The following is a 20,558-nucleotide window of genomic DNA, read 5'->3' as shown; positions in this document are numbered from 1 at the left end:
ATGAGGAGCAAGGAACATTTGAACTTCCAGGTAGTGATGAGCCTGAAATAGGTTCTGTTAGGCATCTACATCTCCTCTGGTCTTATTTTAACAGTTTCCTTGCAAACCATATCTGGCAGTTCTGATTTTGCCAGGTGCATGCACGTTTATTATGTTCTCACCTTTCACCCTCAGGTCCAAAGAGAGTACACATGAAATGCTTTTTGTTTTACAAAAATAAAAGTAATTTGATACTAAAGAAAAAGACAGTTGCCTTCTCTGCTCAGCTGATCTTGGTTTTGTCTTCCCTCAGCCTTCCTTATACTTAAAAAACAATGGGTCTTTCTTTAAAAAGAGTCTTCTTAAATAGTAAGTTTTGTCTTGGGAGCAAATTAATAAAGAAGCCATACGCATCAAGAATCCCAAAGACCTGTGAAGGCTTTGTAGTCTCCAATGTTTACAGATGTACTCAGTCACAGGACTAGTGTTGTACACAGCCCAGTGTCAAGAAGAGAGTCAGAACACCATGGGGCCCTTGGTTCATGCCATCAGAACCCAAATCAGAAGTGTTAACCTACTTATTCTGGGTAGTGCCAGAGTACAGTCTTATGTGGTGATTGGTTTATATTTATCTTCCTTTGGGTTATTAAATTGCTATGCTACTTTCTATCCACCTCTATTTTACTTTGCAATCCATAATTATTAAATGTTACTTAACCTTGTCACCCCCAGTTTAGTGCTCTGAGCATATTTTTTACTTGTAGTCAATTATCCTGTTCAAGCTTATAATGCACCACATATTTTTAAAGAGCTGTGCTTCTATTTTATACTTGCATATTATATTTATTATAGCAATGCCCTTTGGATTTTGGTAAGAATCTTCATCAAATAAACTTGGAGTTACATGTTGAATATACAGTACAGATTTACTTTCAGGACAGTATAAAAGTTTGTCACTTCAAATGGTATTTTGACCTAATATATTGTTTTATTTTAATATAGTCTGTCTATGGTTTACAAAATGATGTTAGAAGTCACAGTCCTACCCACACACCCACACCAGAAACTAAACCTCCTACAGAAGACGAGCTACACCAACAGGTGGGTCCACCTATAGAATGCCCTTTGTTAAAGGTTTGCAAAGAAACAGCTATGAACACCAGATAGTGAACGTGAATAGTGGATATTTTCAAAGGTAATGTGTATGGTCAGCTGTCTCAGTTGAAATATTCTCAGGTAAGTTGTGCCAATTAGAAGCCAAAAAGTTAAACCCATTCTGTAAATCTGTTTTTCATAGCTAATGATATAATATGATTATCACAAAAAAGTGCTTATTCTTCTTACTACAGTGCTGATTTCCTTAAACCTTTTGGAATTTTTTTCTATCAACACTGGTCAAATATTACTTTTTTAAAAATCATTTTTCCAATTGATTTGGGGATGACAATGTGCTATGTATATACTATTGATGCTCCCTGATTGACATGATTTGAAATTTCATTGTAACTTTTTTCTTCTTTGTTTCTTTTCTCTTATGTTTGAAACAAAATGGATTTGAAAAAAATTTTTTTTCCAAATCATTGATCAATACTTTGACTCCAAGAAATATTGCAAAGCAAACACTTAGGTGTCATATCAAATAATAGTTATATCTCTTGATTGGTTTAATTGTTGAGCTTTTTTGCCTCCCAACATTTTATTGTACTGTGGTTTATTAAGAGTGTAATATGTACTTTTCTGCTATATCTGTATTCACCATGAAGGACACGTAATTTAGAAAGTTGTTAAAAGCTTTCCATGTCTGTTTGTATGCACATGAGCCTACCTATGTCATGACTTGGTAAAATACTCTCAAAACACAAATCATTGATGCTTTCTTGGGATAGTAGCCAGGAGGTGGGATTTATTTTAAAATTATAAGAGCAAATAAAAAATACATTTATTTTTGAATTAAATATTTGTAAGGAAATTAATTCTGCATTTGTTTATTCACAATAATAAAATGTTTAAAATTTTCAGAACACTTTTGAAATAAAATTCCATCTTGTTAAAGTAACCAGAATAGTCACACTCATTACTAATCTATAAACACACTGGTTATGTTATATTCAAACATATTTTAATCAGAATTTAGAGATGAGAATTGAGATGTCCTTCCTTACATTTTCTGTAATTTTTCAGATAAAATACTGGCAAATACAGTTGGACAGACATCGGTTAAAAATGTCAAAAGTTGCTGATAGGTAAGTATTCAAGATGTCATTATAAATTTTTACATTTGTCATAAGATATGTTGGTTAAAAATGGTAAGAAAACTGTTGAGAGACAGGAATTGGAATAAATAATTGGAGCACTATAAGTATATAATTTTATTTTGCCTTTTAGCGCTTAAGAAATCTTTCAGCATACTCTTCTGTTATAGTTTAGGGACAGTGTATTATACTTTAGGGACAGTGTGTTCATTATTGTTTTAATTCCCTAGAGGTTTGGTCCTTGTGCAACCAAAAATAAAATACAGACGGTGACCCCAGGAAATAATTCCTTTCATTCTTGATAGAAGAAGTGAAACTTAATATAACTGGTTATGTTTTAAGCAACTTGGAGAATATTTGTAAATTTGTTTTAACATTTGCAGTCTACTCTGTTATTGAATGTTTTTAGCATTTGAATTAAACTCAGATTTTTCAAATTGCCTTTTCTTCACTTAAATCTGTTCTTAATGGCATTCATATTTTTCACTTCGGGACAGTGCCATGTCCTACCTCTCCCACATCTTTGTGTCCTCCTAACTTTTGTAATAAAATACAGATTTTTAAAAAATTTTTTAAATCAGTAATTTCTGTTTTATCTAATCCCATAAACACTTACAACAAAATAAAATCCTTTTTAATTCCTTCTTCAAGTTGGTGAAAATCAGTTCTCCTGTGAATGAACTGTTTTACTAAGGACAAAACTTGACCCTATCAGCTTTACATACAGCCTGCCTGTGGCCTTGTTTTGACTTTCATGGAGAGATGAAATCTTTAATCACATCTGTCTACCAAAAGTGCAATAAGTTGCTTCATGTGTGCTATTGAAACGTGAAATTTTTCCATTGTGTTTTATTCTATAAACGAGTAGTCCCTTAGCCAGACATTTTTATATTGTTTCCATGATTTTGCCTGGGCATATCTTCAGACAGAAAACTAAAAAGGCAGAATTTTTCTTCCTCCCTAGTCTACTAAGTTATACGGAACAATATGTAGAATATGACCCATTTCTTGTGCCACCTGATCCATCCAACCCATGGCTGTCTGATGACACTACTTTCTGGGAACTTGAAGCAAGGTAAGTGGCATTTTCTTTTCCTCCCAAATGTATCATTTATTTTGGAGACTTGAGTTTACTGAGAAGAATCTTGTAGATAATGAATTGAAAAAATGATTTTACCCCTTTATCTAAATAGGCCCATGGTATAATATTCTTTTCAAGATAATGATTTTCTTTTTTTTTAAATTTTATTTAAGGAGAAAAAGGAAAAAAAAACAGAAAAAGGGTACAAATTATACAGAATTTCAGAAAAAAATAAACAGTAGGAAATCACTAGTTAATAGATTACATATTGTCATCTTAGAAATAGTTGTTCAAGTTACAAAATTAAAGCATAAAAAATGGACTTTCAAACAGTGAGACTGCAAACAGTTCTGTTCAATGATCCAGCAAAACTCAGTAATATGGTTATCTATCTTACACACTTAAATATACATGCAGTTACATCCTTGAGAGCACTTTCTCTTCCTCTCTTTTGTACAATGACAATTACACATTTTGGATTTTATTACTCCCACAGTTGTTATTACTTTTTTTTTGAAGAGAGTAAAACCAAATGTGACATAACAGAATAGAGTCAGTCAAATCAAAAGGATGGACATAATACATAATGTAAAAACAAAATACTAGGTGATAACAATGGTTACCTTACTGCCTCTTGCTATCTTAAAAAGAATTGCCTATATCATCAGTTATAATAAAATTGAACAAAACAGCAAAGAACAAAACCAATAAAACCAAAACATTGGAGACATTACAGGACTTCAAAAGAAGATAATAGTCAACCAGAATGGGCGTCATAATGAATCTTACTGTCTTCACAGTTGTTGCCTATACTTTTGAACTTGGTACTATCAAGCAAAAGAGAATAGAGGAAAATCAGTCAAAACAAGATGGTGAGAGCAACACAAGGTTTCAAATCAAGTTAATAGGCAATCAAAGTGGGTTACGATAATATATCCTGCTATTTTTTATTTTTCCCTTAATTAAAAGGGTAAAAATAAAAAAGTAAATAATAATAAAAGGAAATTGAGATAAAAGAGGACATAACAACAAAACAGCACAGGTCAAAACATAACCATTTAAGCAAAATAGTGTTTCACCACAAGATATCCCAACATAAAAGTAGTTACGATAGTGTCTCTTTCCTTGAAATCTTTGAGTATAACTTCGTATACTGTAGCATCAAACATATCAAGACAATGTAAAACCATTCAACAGAATGACAGTATTACAGGGTATTTAGAATCAACTAACAGAAAATGAACAAAAGTTTCTGTATAATATCCTTGTCTATAAAAGTTTTTGCTTATATTATCACATATAATAAAATCCAATAAGATGCAACATGTTAAGACCAATGGAGACAGAAGAACAAGAGCTTGATGGGACTTTAAAACAAGATGATATTAAATCATCACTAGCTATTATGATGTCTTGTTTTCTCCAAAATAGCTGTTCCTACCATCCAACTTTCTCTGCCTCATTTCTGTTGAGCTCTTTTTCTGTCATTAGTTGTCACTTTGTCTTCTTCATTTCGCTTTCTGCCTCATTCATTGTGGCCTCTCTGCCACTGTTTCTGGAATCTTGGTATTTTTCATTTTTAGAATATCCCACAGTAATCTCTGTAGAGTAGAATTGGTGGTTGCAAATTCCCCTAATTCCTCTTTATCCTGGAAGCACCTTGTTTTTCCATCAATTTCTAGGGACAGTTGTGCAAGATATATCAATCTTGGCTGGAGGTTATTATCTTTCAAAGTTTGAATTATTTCCCCCCATGCTCTTCGTGATTTGATGGTTTTTACTGAGAAGTCTGCTGTAATTCTGATGGGTGTTCCCTTGTAAGTGATCTGTTTCTTGTCTCTGACGGCTTTTAATATTCTGTTCTTATATTGGATTTCTGGAATTTTGATTATTATATGCCTGGGTGTAGCTCTGTTTGGGTTGTAGGTGGCTGGGGTCCTGTATGCCTCATACATCTGAGTATCTTTACCTTTTGCTAAATTAGGGAAATTCTCCTAGATTATTTCTGTGAGTAGCTTTTGTAGTTCAATTGTTTGTGTCCCTATTTCTTCTTTTATGTTCTTAATTCTTAAACTATAGATCCTCTTATCATCTTTGTATTATTAGCCTTTGTATTATTGCTATTTGTTTTCTTGTTATTTTTAAGAAGTTTTTCATTTCATGCTCCCACATTACAAATCTGCCCTCCAGTTCAGATAATCTATCCTTGGTTTCTTTCAAGCTGTTATACCAGCTTTCAATAGACTTTTTAGTTTCCTGGTAATCTCTTTGAACCTGCTTCACGTATTGTTTTCTCTATTTTCTCCATCAAGCAATTATCCCCTTTTTTTCTGTTGTTCCATTCTACCATCTGTTTTTTTCTTGGGCAGTGCTTAGCATTTCTCTAACTATTCTACTTATATCTTGCTTTATTTCATTAAATACTTCACTTTTGAACTTGTCTATGAGGCTCCGGAGATATGGTTTTATGTCTATTGGTGCCGTGCCTGATATTGCATGTTTTCTGTCCTCATTCCCCTTTGCATTTACCTTTCCTTGATCAGTGTTCTCAGGATTGGGAACTGAGGGCCTTTTCTTGTTGCTTCCTCTTCCCATACTTTTTGTTCCTTCCATACAAGCGAATATATGAGGCCCAATTCTTTACTTTGTTGGTTACAGTTTGTTTGAATCCGTCGGCTAGATGTTCCCGCCCACTGTAGTGTACTAAGGAGACACAGACCTGGGCAGCCTCTGCTGGGCCCACCCCTCCAGGTCAACCTAGTGAAGGCTCCACTGCTTGGGTGCACCACCAGGCACTGGGACCTGGTTTGGGCTAGCCCACTGGGTCTTAGTCAGCGGCATCACCCAGGCCAAGCACTCCCCACCAATCCTGCTTGAGAGGGGAATATGTGACTAAAGTCACTGCAGCGTCCTATTCCAATTAGTCTGTCCTGTCCCAGAATGTCCTCTTTTGGAGCCTCCTAGTCTATGGAAGGGTCCCCATTCTTTTCACTCACCACAGGTCAACGCAGGGCTCCCCGCCAGTCCCGCTCTCAACTCCGTTCACCGATTCCCGCTCTCAGAGCTTTTGCGTCTCTCCCTGCTATGCTGATTCAGACACAGCCGCGGTGGCAGGAAATTCATATCACGATTTCCAGAGGCAGGGCTTCCAGCTTCTGTGCTGAGATTTTATCTGTTCCTGTTATAGCACCGGGATTGCATTTCCAGTTGGTTTCTCTCAGCGTAGTTCATTCCTGGGTTGGCAGGGTATATCTCCCCTTGCTTAGGACTCCTTACACCACACCATTCCTGGATTCTAAGCTGCAATCTCAGAGAGCCTCCATAGCTGCTGTTATCTATCTGCCATGTTCTCCCAGAAGTCAAGATAATGATTTTCAAACCATCATCATTTGCTTTTGTATTAATATTTTCATTGTTGATAGAGTACTATTCAGACATAAAAAGATGGAATTCTCTAATTTATGACAACATGGGTGAAATTGGAAGTCACCATTCAAGTGGAATAAGCTTTTAGATTTTAACATATGAGTTGAAACTATGAGTTGAAACATATGAGTTGAACTCATATGTTGAAATCTAAAAGAAAAATTGACATCATAGAAATTGAGAATGAAATTATGGTGACCAAGGTTACAGACAGCTCATGTTTCAAAATGTATTAATATTCAGATCTTCAGTTCTTGAAATTTAGTTCATTACTGTTAGCTTCTCTGAAAATTCATACAGTCACAAATGTCTATACATTCACATAAAATGAATGCTAAATCTATAGTTACTTAAGCCCAATGCAAGTATGTCTGTAAATTCAATTAAATGACTATTTGAATTTACCATAAACACTATGAAAAACTGACAAGGAACTGACTGGCTTAGGGGGACAACTTATAATGTAGGATTGCTAGGTTTTTAATGAGCTAGGTAAGGGAAGCATCATAGCAACAACATTGACAGAAGCAAACAGCAATCATGTCTCTGTAGAAGTTCTCTAGATTACATTTATGGATAGGCAGCCGTGAGCTTCAACACGCCATAAGCCCAGGACTCTTCAACCACAAGTTACACATTTTACAAATAAGTAAACTCAATCCTCACAATGTCATTAATCAGCAAGGATTAGGTCACATTCATTGTAGCAGTCATAAATTAGTACCAAGGCCTTTTTGTTGCCATTAAATTTTCCCTAATAGGACACGCTACCATGATACTGCAGCAAATAATGATCAAGAAATGAAGCTCCAGGGCTGGGGATTTAGCTCAGCAGCATAAGCGCCGGCCTTGCAAGCAGGCAGTCATGAGTTCAATCCCCAGTACCAATTAAAAAAAAAGGAAAAAGACAAGAAATGAAGCTCTGGGTCAGAATGCCTGAATCTCTGTTCTTGATTGTTTATCTGACACTGGAAAATTATAATTGTTTTTGTGCCTCAGTTTTCTTATCTGTACAATCAGAATAATAGTATTTATGTCTCAAAATTAGTACTAAAACCTAAAAGATATTTTATCTGCACTACTTAGCATCTAATGATCAATATATGTATAAATCAATAGATATCAAATAAGTCAACAAACAATGAGCAATAAATATTATTATTTATTTATTATTATAATTTGACAAAAAATCAGTGATTTTTTTTCTTAAAAATAAGTAAAAGATGGAAACTTTAGGACATATATGATTTTGAAGGGAAATGTAGTAACAAAGTAAGAATTATACTGAAAGTAATATATGGGCTTTATTTTATCTCCTTTAGCAAAGAACCAAGCCAACAAAGGGTAAAACGATGGGGTTTTGGCATGGATGAGGCCTTGAAAGACCCAGTTGGGAGAGAACAATTTCTTAAATTTCTAGAGTCAGAATTCAGCTCAGAAAATTTAAGGTAAGATATAATATTTTGTTCCTATACAAGCTAGAGAGACACTATCTATGATGTGTCTAGATATTTTAGATTGAACAGAGGCGTTAATCATCTGCCAACATCCTGATATTATGGACCCACTGAATTTCTGCCACCTAACTGAAAGATACAAGATAGCCAAAAAAAGTGTTCAACAACATCAGTTCTTTAAAAAAAAAATTTATTTTCATACTACCTCTGAATTTTTTTAGCTATACTACTTTAGTACTTTTGAAAAGAACTCCATAAAGAAGTTTAATTCTTATACCAATGTTTGTCAAGTTGGAGAATGGCCAGTTGTAAAAAGTAAAATATCACCTGTCTGTCAATATTAACTTTGTTTGTCTCTTTGCAAATGAGTAACAGAAGAGAATGGATACGTTAATCAAATATCTTTAGACAAAACTCTAGGGGCCCTTTATTTATTTTGTAATTTTAAATACAGCCACAGGACAGTTGGGAGCAGTACTATACTGAGCTGCTAATGAGGCCAAGACACAACTTCTACCCATCTGTTATAAACATCCTTATCTATTTTTGGAATATCCTAATTTAAGGTACATCTGGAAACAGCATTTCATTAATGTAATACACGTGGGTGGATTTTAATAGCTCTGTGTGAGATCACCTAAGTGAGTGATAATTTTTCCCTACATGAAACTTTTTCCATTAGCTCTTTCATTCATTATTCTTTTGAAATCTGATACTCTATTTTTACCTTTCCATGACTTACAGAATCCTGTGAAATTCATTTATAGAAAGGTCATTCATTTGTTTTCATCAGAACTAAACATCACCAGGCATTATCATATTAATTTCAGGAGATTAAACAGATACCAACACCAAATAATTCAGCAATATGCGAAAGGTTGAGAGATTCATCAAGGAAAAGGCAAGATAACCACAAATATTACCTGGATGAGTTTAGTTTCTACAGGTGTTCTTTTTTATATATATATCATGCATTGTTGACATGAAGTTTCCTATTCTGTTTCAAGTTTATAGAAGCTTTGTTTAATTCCCATATGATTGGGGTTTTGTTCATGAAATACTTGCTTACACCTATAGCTTTAAGAGTTTTGCCTATTCTATCTTATACCAGATTTACTGTTTCTGTTTTAATATTTAGATCTTTGATCCATATTGATTTTAGTTTAGTGCAAGGTAATAGACATGGGGGTCCAATTTTAGTCTTCAACATGTGGAAAGCCAGTTTTTCTAGCACCATTTATTAATGAGACTATCTTTCTTCCAGTGAATATGTTTAGCGCATTTGTCAAATATAAGGTGACTGAGTAGGTTTGGAGTTGTTTCTGCATCTTGTAATCTGTTCTGTTGATTCTCTGGTCTGTTTTTTCATTATTTTGTTTTTGCCAGTACCATGCTGTTTTTATCACAGTAGCTTCATAGTATAATTTCAAATGAGAGAGTGTGATGACTTTGTTGCAAAGAATTATTTTTGCTATTCTAAGTCTCTTCCTGTTCCAAATGAATTTTAGGAATATTTTCTTTAGTTCTGTGAGGTATTCTAGCAGTATTTGGTAGAGATTGCATTAAATCTATATTAAAATTTTGGCAATATGAGCATTTTCAGTAAGTTGGTGCTTCCTATCTATGAGCAAGGCATTGTTTTCCTCTTTGATCTTCTTTTTAGAGTACTGTAATTTTTATTTTGTTAGATCAGTTCTTAAGTATTTCTTCCCCCTTTTTTGGATGCTGTTGTGAAAGGTATAGTTTCCCTTGTTTCTCTCTCTCTGTGAGTTTGTTGTTTGTATACTGTAATGCTCTGAATAACCTCAAGACATTTCTACATAAATGGACGCACCTTGAGAACATATTCTTCAATGAAATAAATCAGACACACATGTAAATATTGCGTTGTCTTTCTGGTGTGAGAATCTGAAAGAGTAAATAAGGACCAAAATGTACAATAGATATTGTGAAATAGGAAGCAACTGTTCACAAGTAAAGAGGAATTTAAAAGGAGAAAGAAGGAAAGAAGGGGAAAGAAAAAAATGATAAAACAGAAACAAACCTTTGTAAATAGGGAGGGAAAAGGGGTTGAAGAGAGGAAAGGAAATTAAGAAGAAAAAGAGGAATCAAAATACATTATGTAAAGGTACAAATTCCCTATGATGATTATGATCTGTATTTTTCACACTGAAATTGAATCACTAGTGATTAAGTGAAAAGCATAAAAATTTAAGCAGATACATGATTTTTTGGCATTTTAGTGAATAGGAGGATGGATTTTCCTGTCATTCTCTAAATTTTTGTAAAGATTCTGACACCATGAGAATCATGACAAGGAAATAACAAATCATGAGCCTTACAGAGACATGTAGCCAGTTAAACATAATGGCTCTGGATTTTCTTTTAATTACAGCCTTGTAGCAGATGCAGACAAGAAACACAAAATGATGAAAGTTTAGGTAGACGTCCAGAGGAGTGCCTTAGTGTGGAGATCAGCAAAGACAATCTAGGAGAATTGACTTCCAAGAAGCTGAGAGCTGATGATGAGAAGGATCAGGGGGAAAAAACAGAACAGGAAAGAAATTCGGACAGAGACAGGAGAGTGTGCACACTTTGCTTCTGCATGGCTGCCTCCATGTCTGAGCTGAGTCAAAATATTTACCTTTCACAGTCATTTTAGCTTTGGGGAAGAGCCAAAAGTTACATAGTGCCAGATCTGGTAAACACAGTGGATCAGGTCACAGCATATGCTGTTCTGGTGGCTTTCTTTTGCATGGCACGTGGCAACAACATTTAGCCTACTTAGGATCATACCTAGTAAGGACCCTCACAATTCCTTTGTCACACATTATTTCTATTACAAATTATCAAAATATCTGCATCCATCCTTTCAATATTATTTCTAAATCTAACCAAAATGATAAAACTTAGTCATTTTTTAAAAGATTAAGCATGTTATTTAAATTTATGGTGATGTGGCACCTTCTTAGTATTTATAGTATGATCGAAAAATGTAGTGTTTAAATTTTTTAATTCATTATAATAAACGAAGCAGTGCCACTAATCCCCTGAAAAGCCCCCTCACTTCAAACACACATATCCTATCATTCTTGTCACTTTTGGGTGGGGGAGTACCAGGAATCAAACTCACAACTTTGTGCTTGCCACTTGTACCGCTGAGCTTGGGCCACTGAGCTAAATCCCCACCAACTTGGCACTTTTTGAAGCAGTTCTGGAAGCCCTGTTATTTGATTGTCTTTAGTTGTGCTGTGATGACTGCCTCAATGTTGTGAATCAATTCAAAACATTTATCATTCCTGGTCATTTTGACATTGGGAAGAAGCAGATGTCACATAGTGCTAGGTCCAGTGAATAAGGTAGGTGATAATACACTGGAATGTTTTCACAAGCCAGGCTTCCCACCGGAATGCACTGCACAATAGCATGCAATGCATTTGTGCTCATATCTCATAGTGGGCAGGAAAGAGGACTTTCATAACAGCTCCAGAAAGTGGCAAGTAGGACAGGATAAAAGCAATAGGGCATGTTTTGTGGACTATTAAAAGCAATATGTCTTCTACTGTAATAAGTTTTTGTTATTTAAAATTTCACCCTGTATCTGGATCACTTCTGTATGTTGCTGTTTATAAAGCAAAGTACTCTTGTGTTCTGTTAGTGTATATATTCTCTATGCAAATATGTGTGCAGAAGTCCATGTATATTTTTTCCATAGCTTATGAAATGCTGTGATACCTTTGCTTTTCAAGCCTTTCAAATAAATGTATGCAAAAGCTTGCTACATTTGTCATTTATTATACTTCAGTTACTATAAATTGCTTAAAATAACTGCCCTGCTTTGTCCAGGTAGGGCATTTTCTGATTTTGTGCATAGGCATCTTTAATCTCCAGGAAAGCTTCATGGTAATCCCCTTACCCAGTAGAGCAGAAATGCCTTTCTGTACCAGTCATCATTGCTCAGATGGACAAAATATCCAAAGAATGTGTTAGAATCCACTACTTTATACCCCCATTAGAAACTCTGTGCCCATGCTGTGAAATTTTTTCTATTCCTCTTCCTAATAAGTGATTTTCTAACAGTACCACTTTACTTCCATCAAATTAAGATTGTATAGTATCAGGGATCTGGCAGATTGTTTTTAATAACAACCATTTGAAAGAGACAGTTTTCAATATTAATTTCCATAGAATTAGTTTATCTTTGAATACACTTGGAGAGAAAGCCAGCACAGACCTGATACCACAGCCGTCAGGAAAAGTAAGTTTGCTTTTGTGATTCATGAACAGTGCAATCAGGAAATACGAGAAGGGTTTCAGATCCTGGCCCTTCAAAGTGAACACTTCTTGTCGCATTCTGCACAGGTTCTGGCTGGCAGTGGAAGACCTGAAGAAAAGGCCCATTCGAGAAGTGCCCTCGCGAGTTCAAGAAATATGGCAAGAATTCCTGGCTCCAGGGGCCCCCAGTGCCATTAATTTGGATTCTAAGAGTTATGACAAAACGACACACAATGTAAAGGAACCCGGACGATACACGTTTGAAGATGCTCAGGTAGGTGTGTGACACTGAGGGACTCCAGAGATGTGGACAACTCTGAAATTGACATTTTATTTTCATTTGCATATAGCAGATACTTGTAAAATTTTCAGTTTGGGTAGTAACTGTATATAAAATAACTCATCTAAGAAAAAAGCAAACTCACTTCAATAGATTTCTAAAACCTTTAAAAATTCCATAAATTTAAATAGTTTTTTGCATGAGATTTCGTAAAGGAACATACTAAATATTTGAAAACTTTTACTGTGTTTTTTCCCATGTTTGGCATGCAGTATTCAAGCAAACTCTAACAAGGGTGCCACCCTAGTGTGTGCACTTTGATATGTGAATTCTAATATTCTGACTTTCCTAAATTATGCATTATTTTGAATTTTCATAACTCAACTAGCATTAAGTTCAGTCAAACTCAAATCAGGTTTTTCCTCTGCTGAAAAAATGAAAAAAAAAAACCTAAATTCAGGAATGTGTTAATTTTTTAAATTAAGTTTTTGAATGTATAGAAATAATAAAGGTAATATATTTTAAGTTTCTAAGACAAATTTTCAGTGTTCTTTTCTTAAACAGAAGCTTAACTTCTTTCTTAGAAAACCATTAAGATATCTTTTTCTGAGAAAAATACTGGTGTTGGGCTGGGTATTTAGCTCAGTGATTCCTTCTGCCTCTGCTTGCATGAGGTCCTGAGTTCAATTCCCGGTACCCTTCTCCTCACCAAAAAACAGGAAAAGAAAAGATAATTTGGTGCTATAGAGAAAAACAAGCTTGTAAAGAGGGGAATAGTATTTCCTAATGATATGTTAATGTTAGCTTTTAAATGTGGGCATATTAGAAACATTTTAATTCTGAAAGTATCTTATTCTTAATAACACCATTTCTAAACATAAAATATGGATGGAAGAGAAGGGTGTACACAAATATCATTCCTATTTCTTATTGGGAAACACATTCCTTCTTGACTTTGGCTGAAAACAGTGAGCCACTGTATAGAAAATAAACGCAGATTATAACAGCTAACCAGACAACCAGCCATTCCCTGTAGCTAAGCCATGGTCTTGAATAGAGAAATAATTGCATTTTACAAAGGCACATGACAGAAAGCAGATGAGCATTCAGGCCCTATTGCTCATTTCTCTTCTGATTTATCTTTCTTTGAATTGAAGATAAACATGTCAAGCTTTTTTTTTTTAGAGTCTACAGTATGGAAAATGTTTGCATGCCCTTCCCGAAGTCTTTACAAAAACATTGTTTTGCTGTCTGTGACACTAAAAAAATTCTAGTTGAGCAGGCTCCTCAATAAAATGAAAAAAAAGTTTCCATACATAAAACATTACTACTTGACCTTCAGCTTGGATTTTTTTCATTTAAGCTTAATTATTTAACTCCAGTTTTTATGGATGTTTTTAACCTGCCTTCAAAGATATAACACCAGTTATTTGTTTGAGAAAAGATGCAAGGTAAGTAAAGAACTCAGATTCTGGAGATTATTCTGATCTGAATCTGCTTGCAAGGTCTTACAAGTACCTCAGTTCTCCAAATATAATAGCACCTTGCAATCTCTTTAGGGTTTTGTAAGTACTAAATTAACTAAAATGGACCAGCTCCTAGAGTGACCTTCATGTAACCAAGTATATTGAAGTACTTACTGTGCATACCCCAAACTCCACTATTTTCATTCCTTTAATTGTCACAAGAGTTGTTTTTTATGTTAGAAAACTAAGAATCAGATAAATGAACCAACTGATCTGAATGTGAACTGTTTGAAGGTAGTAGATCTTGGACAATATCAGATCACAATCCCAAAATGCTTATCTCCAAATCTAAATATTCTTTCACTTTTCAAATCAATTTTGATGCAGAACTAAGTTTACCATGTCCTTAGAGGTTAAAGTTGTGCTTGATCTTAAGGCTTAAGTTTAAATGTCATTGAGTGGATTTCAGTTAACTTCAAATTTCTCCTGGTGTTTTAAACAAATGTAATCATTTCCTAAAATATATGTTTTATCTAAATAAGAAGCAATTAGGACATCCAGTACATGCTCAAATATTCCTAAGTCTACATTTAACTGGGATTTCAGTAGTCTAGAAAGACCAAGGAACATTTCAGTTTCCCTGAGCTGCCATAAACTTTAGACAATCTCCCCAAGACCAAAACTGAATCAAATGAATACATTTTTTTCTTTGTTTAGTTTTTGTTTCAGCAAACATTCATCATTAAAATAGAACATGGGCTGAGGTGTAGCTCAATGGTAGAATGCTTGCCTAGTAACCTTGAGGCCCTGGGTAACATCCCAGTTCTGCCTAAATAAATAAATAGAACATTGCATACTTATTAAGAATGAATGATTTAATATTTACATAATCTGCTTGATTTTTTTTCTTTTTGAGACAGGATCACACTCTGTAGCCCAGACTAGCATTAAAACTCATTAGGTAGTCTAGGCTAGCCTTGAATTTGTGGCTATCCTCCTGCCTCAGCCTTGTGAGTGATAGAGTTACAGGAGTGCACCATCAGGTCCAGCTTGCTGCATAATTTTTAAAAGAAAACGTACAAATACAATTTGGGTTAGCAATTAAATATCACAAAATTTGTTTTCAGAATGAGCTCTGACCCAAAGGAGATGTGGGTGACAATTCTCTATGTAGTTTGCACCAAAGAGAGGATTCCTCTGGGCTGTCTATGCCTCCCAGCAAGTGTGGAGCCCAGGGTAACCAGGACGATGATTCAGTCTTGACCCCATGTTATCCATTTTGGCCTACAGTCATTTTTAAAGAGCAGATTCATTTATAGTCTCCAATGTTCTACATAAATCAATAACTTGATTTGAAATTATTTCATAATATCCCAATAAACAAAATTCTACTTTTTCAAAGGCCTGGATATGATTTCCTCCTCAGTGGTTCCCAAACCACCTCAAACATTGGTCCATAAATGAAATAACAAATTGGAAGATCTAAGCATGGTGTAAACATAAGGTATTCTCATCAGCGGCACCGTTGCTATTTCAAGCTGCTTTTGAGCTGTTCTTCACTACATGTGGTGTTCTTATCATGGTATTTTATTTTCCCTGAGAAGCAATAACAGAGCATCTCAACCATCATCTCTTTTTAGGAGCATATTTACAAGTTGATGAAAAGTGATTCATACCCACGTTTTATAAGATCCAGTGCCTATCAGGAACTTCTACAGGCAAAGAAAAAGGTATTGGTTCTTTGTGACTTTCTTGTTCTTACCTAGTTCTCAGTTATAATTACATAGATTAATTATGGAGGCTAGGCCCCGGTACTTGAATAAATGGTAAGTGAACATCCTTCAAAACCTATCTCCCCACACACATTTCACTTTATAAGAGTCATTTAAGTTGTTTTTTGTTCATTGGTTGCTTATTTTATTATTTTTGCTTTTTGTTTGTTTCTGCAGATGTTCATGCTTTGCAAAGTTTATTATATGTTCTTTTCGTGTTTCAGGTTAATCTTATGTATACCTAGTTTTAAAGAAAATCAAAACATCATAATGAAGCAAGAACAGTATCAAAACATTAAAATGTTAAAACCTTAAAGAGGGTTTTATTTAGAAGCTATATTGTGTATTCATAACTGAAAACAAACCCTGTTTTTGTAAGATCCAGTTTCAAAGACAGCTGCCAGGATACAGTAATGTTTCTATGTGAATTTTTCATTTGACTTGTATCACAAATTACTTAATATCCATATGATGAATTTTATACACCAAAAATTGTACCCAGACACATTTTTGGAGAATTGTGTGAGATTTCATATAGTCAAAGGTCAAAGTCTCACTGTCTGTATCTCTTTATGTGATCAGTTTAATAGGATATGGAAAATGTGACCAAAATATCGGCATCATTCATTGTGTTTCAATGTTTAAAAAATCTATAATAGTGTGTTTTTTGTTTTGTTTTTAGACTTTTTTTTGAGGCAGAGTCTTGCTCTGTAATGCAGGCTGGACTTGAATTTCCTGTGCAGTCCAGGCTGGCCTCTTGAGCAATACCCCTGCATCACCCTCAGTGCTGGTATTATAGGCATGTGCCACTACACCCAGCTTAAACCATAGTTTCTTGAAATTTTGAGACTAAATTATAATTTTATGTAACATTCAGGGTAATGAGTTTTTTAAAAAATCTATTTCCTTTGCAACTGGAAATAGATACTCTGTGGTTGCACTGTCTTGTGCAGCAGCCACAAGCTACAGGGAGCTTTTTACATTTAAATTTTAGTTAATCAGAAATCCGTAAATTTCTAGCCAGATTTCAAATGCTCAGTAACCACAAATAGAGGCTTTACTACTGGACAGCTTGAATGGAATCTCCACCCATCAGAAAGATCTACAACATTGATGATGTCATCAGCAGAAATCTAGCCCTAAGAGAAAAGTATGAGGAAATTCTAAAGATATGCGACTACATTTTCAAATAGGTAGGCTTTGCAAAGGTCAGGAGAAAAACTTTTTTCACCTATCTACTTTATTTTTGCTTAGTTTGATTTTGCTGGCGATCATACCATTTTGTTTGCCCATAACAAGAAGTTTTGGTGTTAAAAATGAAAGCACAAAAGAGTCCACATCCAGTACCAGGAGGCCGCCCTTGTCACCCCTCCCACCTCCATGGGACCCCTGATTTACATTGTGGATATAGTGTCACATCATTCATCACCCCATCTTTCTCTGCTCTGTTTTTCTTGCTCTTTTTTTTTTTTTTAAATCTTCCCTTGTTTCCTTCACCTGCCCCAACTTATTACATGTAAGTCTGGAAACTCAATGGATCGCAGAACATCTTTTGAGAAAATTGCACAGAATATGGTAAGTTTTATTTTGTTGAGGAATTACATATTATTAAGTGGAATGAAATTTTCCCAGTTTTCTAGCCCCATTGCTCATCTAGCAATTTTTTGATGTAACAGCAAAAATCTTTTCCCTGGACTGGGGATGTCACTCAGAGCTAGACCACTTGCCTAGCCTGTGTGAGGACCTCAGTTCAATTCCCAGCACTGGAAAAAAGAATAAAAGTCAAAATTGCCTTTATTCAAATCCAGAACTTCATGCTTCCTGCTTACCTTTCTGTCCCAACCCTTTGTAGAGCTGGTAAAAATGTCACACATGAACAACTCCATGTGTCAAATTAAGGGTCAGAAGTAAGTGTATATAATGATATATTAAATAAAGGTTTAGAAATTATTATTTATGTTTTTATTCCATGTATCCTTTTTCTTATCAATGATAATGCATGCATGTATATGCTTTTACCCTTAACCCTTCCTTAGCTTTAAAAGTTTAAAGACAAAGAAGTTTCTCTGCTTTCTACTTCTGCAGAGAAAAAAAAAGATCTAATGAGCAGTTTAAAGCCAAAGAATTTATGTGACTGATGGTTGATGACAAGATAATGTCCCACCAAAGACCCACTAGCATGCCTTCTTATTCTTTATGTGTCAGTAATATGTCAAAAGCTGTTGCATAAGTCATCTAGGAAACCAGTTGTTTTCCTATCAGAGTTTTCTTATTATCTTGCCATGTGTTTTGGTGATATATATTTGTTCGTGGGATTTTTTTTCATATATTTATTTATTTTTTGTTATTGTGCCAGTGCCTTTGGAACTTTCTGACATTGTATAAGCACAAACTAAAGCCTTCAACACATTTATTTTTGTAGGGCAGAAACATCCCTATTTTTCCATGCCATAAAAACTGTACACCAACACTGAGGGCCAGCACTAACCTGTTATGAAAAGAGGTAGAAAAATCTTGGTTTATACTCAAGTTTGTCTGTATTGTCCATTGAGTTGTGTGGTTACCTCCATGCTGCTGCTGTGTGTGTGTGTTGTGGCTTTTGCTGTGATTGCCAGTTAAGTGGAGTTCTGTGTGTAAAAATATAAGCAAAGTGGATGAAACAAAGATATGGTTTTTGCTTTCAGTTTCCTTTAAGGTTCTTTGTGGTGGGGAATGTTACTCCATTTTCCTTTTGAATTACCATTGAGACTGTACACAGAGTATTTCAAACAGCACTATATACTTTGAACATTCAATGTGACTGCATGAATTAAAGGGATGGAGAATGAGGGTTTCCAGAAATTAATTATACAATAAACTTCACAAAGTCTTGGCTCTCCTAGAACCTTCATCCTTTAAAATAGAATTTTCTTTAAATGTGTCTCCTAAGTCACCATGGAAAGTGAAAGAGGCTGTCAAAAACTTCCCTGAAATTTTACAAGGTACTCTGTGTATTATTTAAAAATTATTTCAAATGAATCACTTTCTAGTGTAGTGCTTACAAACTATTGTTTTTGAGACCATAATGTAAGTTTCTATGATATACTTAAAATAGTAACACAACCTGGGAAAGATCGAATAGGGAAGTAAAGAATTATCTTTTCTCTAACACTAACCAAAATCAAACTCACTTTCCAACTGTTTGTCACATAAGGCAAACTTTAAGTGAGAATTAATGGAAAATAAAGGGAAGCCAGGACTGATCAGTCACATCTTAACCAAAATTCATGCAAGCACCAACTGCATTCTAAATACTTTGCTAAATCTTGGGAACATGTAGAAGGTATAAAGTGTAAATGAAAAGGTACCTAATGGTTTAGAGAAAATGTTACAATGGATAAAAAAAGGTTAACTGTCTCTGCTTGGTGTTAGGGTGGTGAAGAAAGACCCCTATATAATGTGCAAATTCCCAGAAAGAGTAGCATTTACCTGGAGGACAGTATTTCAGTAAGCCAAGAAAGGAAAAACTCTGAAAGAGGATATGCCGTTAAAATTGCTTAAAAAAAAATCAAGAAAGAGTGTGAGTCACACACACACACACACACACACACACACACACACACACACCACCCCCTTATACATACACATACATTGTAAAAATGTTCAACTAGACTTCAGAATGCATTAACCTTTTTCCATTCAGGAATAAAAAGTGGCATTTTTCCACTGAATATTTTGCTTTGGTGTACTGTACTCCAAAGACATGGAATAAGGAAATTAGAAACATTCTCTCAACGCTCTCTTTGGAATGTTCTTCCACGTTATCATGATTTTTAGGTCTGGCATCTGTCTCAGGCATCCTAAGTATTTATATACTGAATAGGCACCTGTATGGGTTCAGCAGAATAGCTTCAGTACAAGATGAATTTATGAGTATGTTATAATCAGACATAATGGGAAAAGATGGAGTTTATATAAACATTTTAATAGAGTCCTATTTTCAGGTTGTCCTGGGAGATATAGGGAGACTCAGACTGGCAATATCCAAAAACATTTTTCTATCCCAATGGGGAAAATATGGATGAGCAAGTGTGCACACTATGAAAGGAACTGGAGGATGAGTTAGCTCACTTTCATTGGGAACCAGTCATGTACTGAGCTCTGTCCCAGTACTTTATATCGTTTAGACTAATTTAATTTAATCCATTTATTGACCCTTCAAAGTGGGTATTATGTCATTGTTTTAACATTTTGCTCAGCAACTAACAGGTCAGAGGATGCACGTAATTTGCCCAAAATCACATAGTGAAGGAGATGATACTGACCCAAAATTTATTTTGTTCCTACTTTTTTTCTCTTTCTACCCAAGTGACCTTGCTGCTCCTGGATAATCTTCTGATACAGGATAAACCCTGCACCGCAATGATATCTTCTTCTTCAGCTTGAATCCATTTCAGATTTATGCCTCTTTTACTGAGTTTATTTACATTTTCCAGAATAGTATTTTAATAAACTGTGTAATAGAAATGTTTCATCCCAGAGCTGAAAATTTTCTAGCTACCTCTTCCAACCCTTTAGAACTTCCGTTACT

The 20,558-nt window shown here is 34.9% G+C and overlaps 1 protein-coding gene across 7 annotated transcripts in view; it reads left to right on the top strand.

The window, feature by feature from the left end:
• Nucleotides 1-20,558, top strand: part of Rgs7 (regulator of G protein signaling 7) — a 440,139-nt gene that overhangs the window by 404,941 nt on the left and 14,640 nt on the right. For 3 of the 7 annotated variants that reach the window (XM_063239887.1, XM_063239889.1, XM_063239886.1), the window contains 8 exons: nt 982-1,080; nt 2,161-2,222; nt 3,196-3,306; nt 8,061-8,186; nt 12,558-12,744; nt 15,857-15,946; nt 17,510-17,563; nt 18,411-18,491. In XM_063239887.1, the coding sequence (XP_063095957.1) occupies nt 982-1,080; nt 2,161-2,222; nt 3,196-3,306; nt 8,061-8,186; nt 12,558-12,744; nt 15,857-15,946; nt 17,510-17,563; nt 18,411-18,485 (804 nt within the window). In that variant the 3' untranslated portion in view covers nt 18,486-18,491. The remainder of the gene's footprint in view (nt 1-981; nt 1,081-2,160; nt 2,223-3,195; nt 3,307-8,060; nt 8,187-12,557; nt 12,745-15,856; nt 15,947-17,509; nt 17,564-18,410; nt 18,492-20,558) is intronic. The other 4 variants (XM_063239888.1, XM_023567154.2, XM_023567158.2 and 1 more) reach the window with 2 other exon arrangements.

The sequence above is a fragment of the Cavia porcellus genome, unplaced genomic scaffold, assembly GCF_034190915.1.
Source record: "Cavia porcellus strain 051 isolate PalLab524CR breed Dunkin Hartley unplaced genomic scaffold, mCavPor4.1 scaffold_29, whole genome shotgun sequence".
In the NCBI taxonomy this organism is placed as follows: domain Eukaryota; kingdom Metazoa; phylum Chordata; class Mammalia; order Rodentia; family Caviidae; genus Cavia; species Cavia porcellus.
This window is presented reverse-complemented; position numbering and strand designations above follow the sequence as displayed.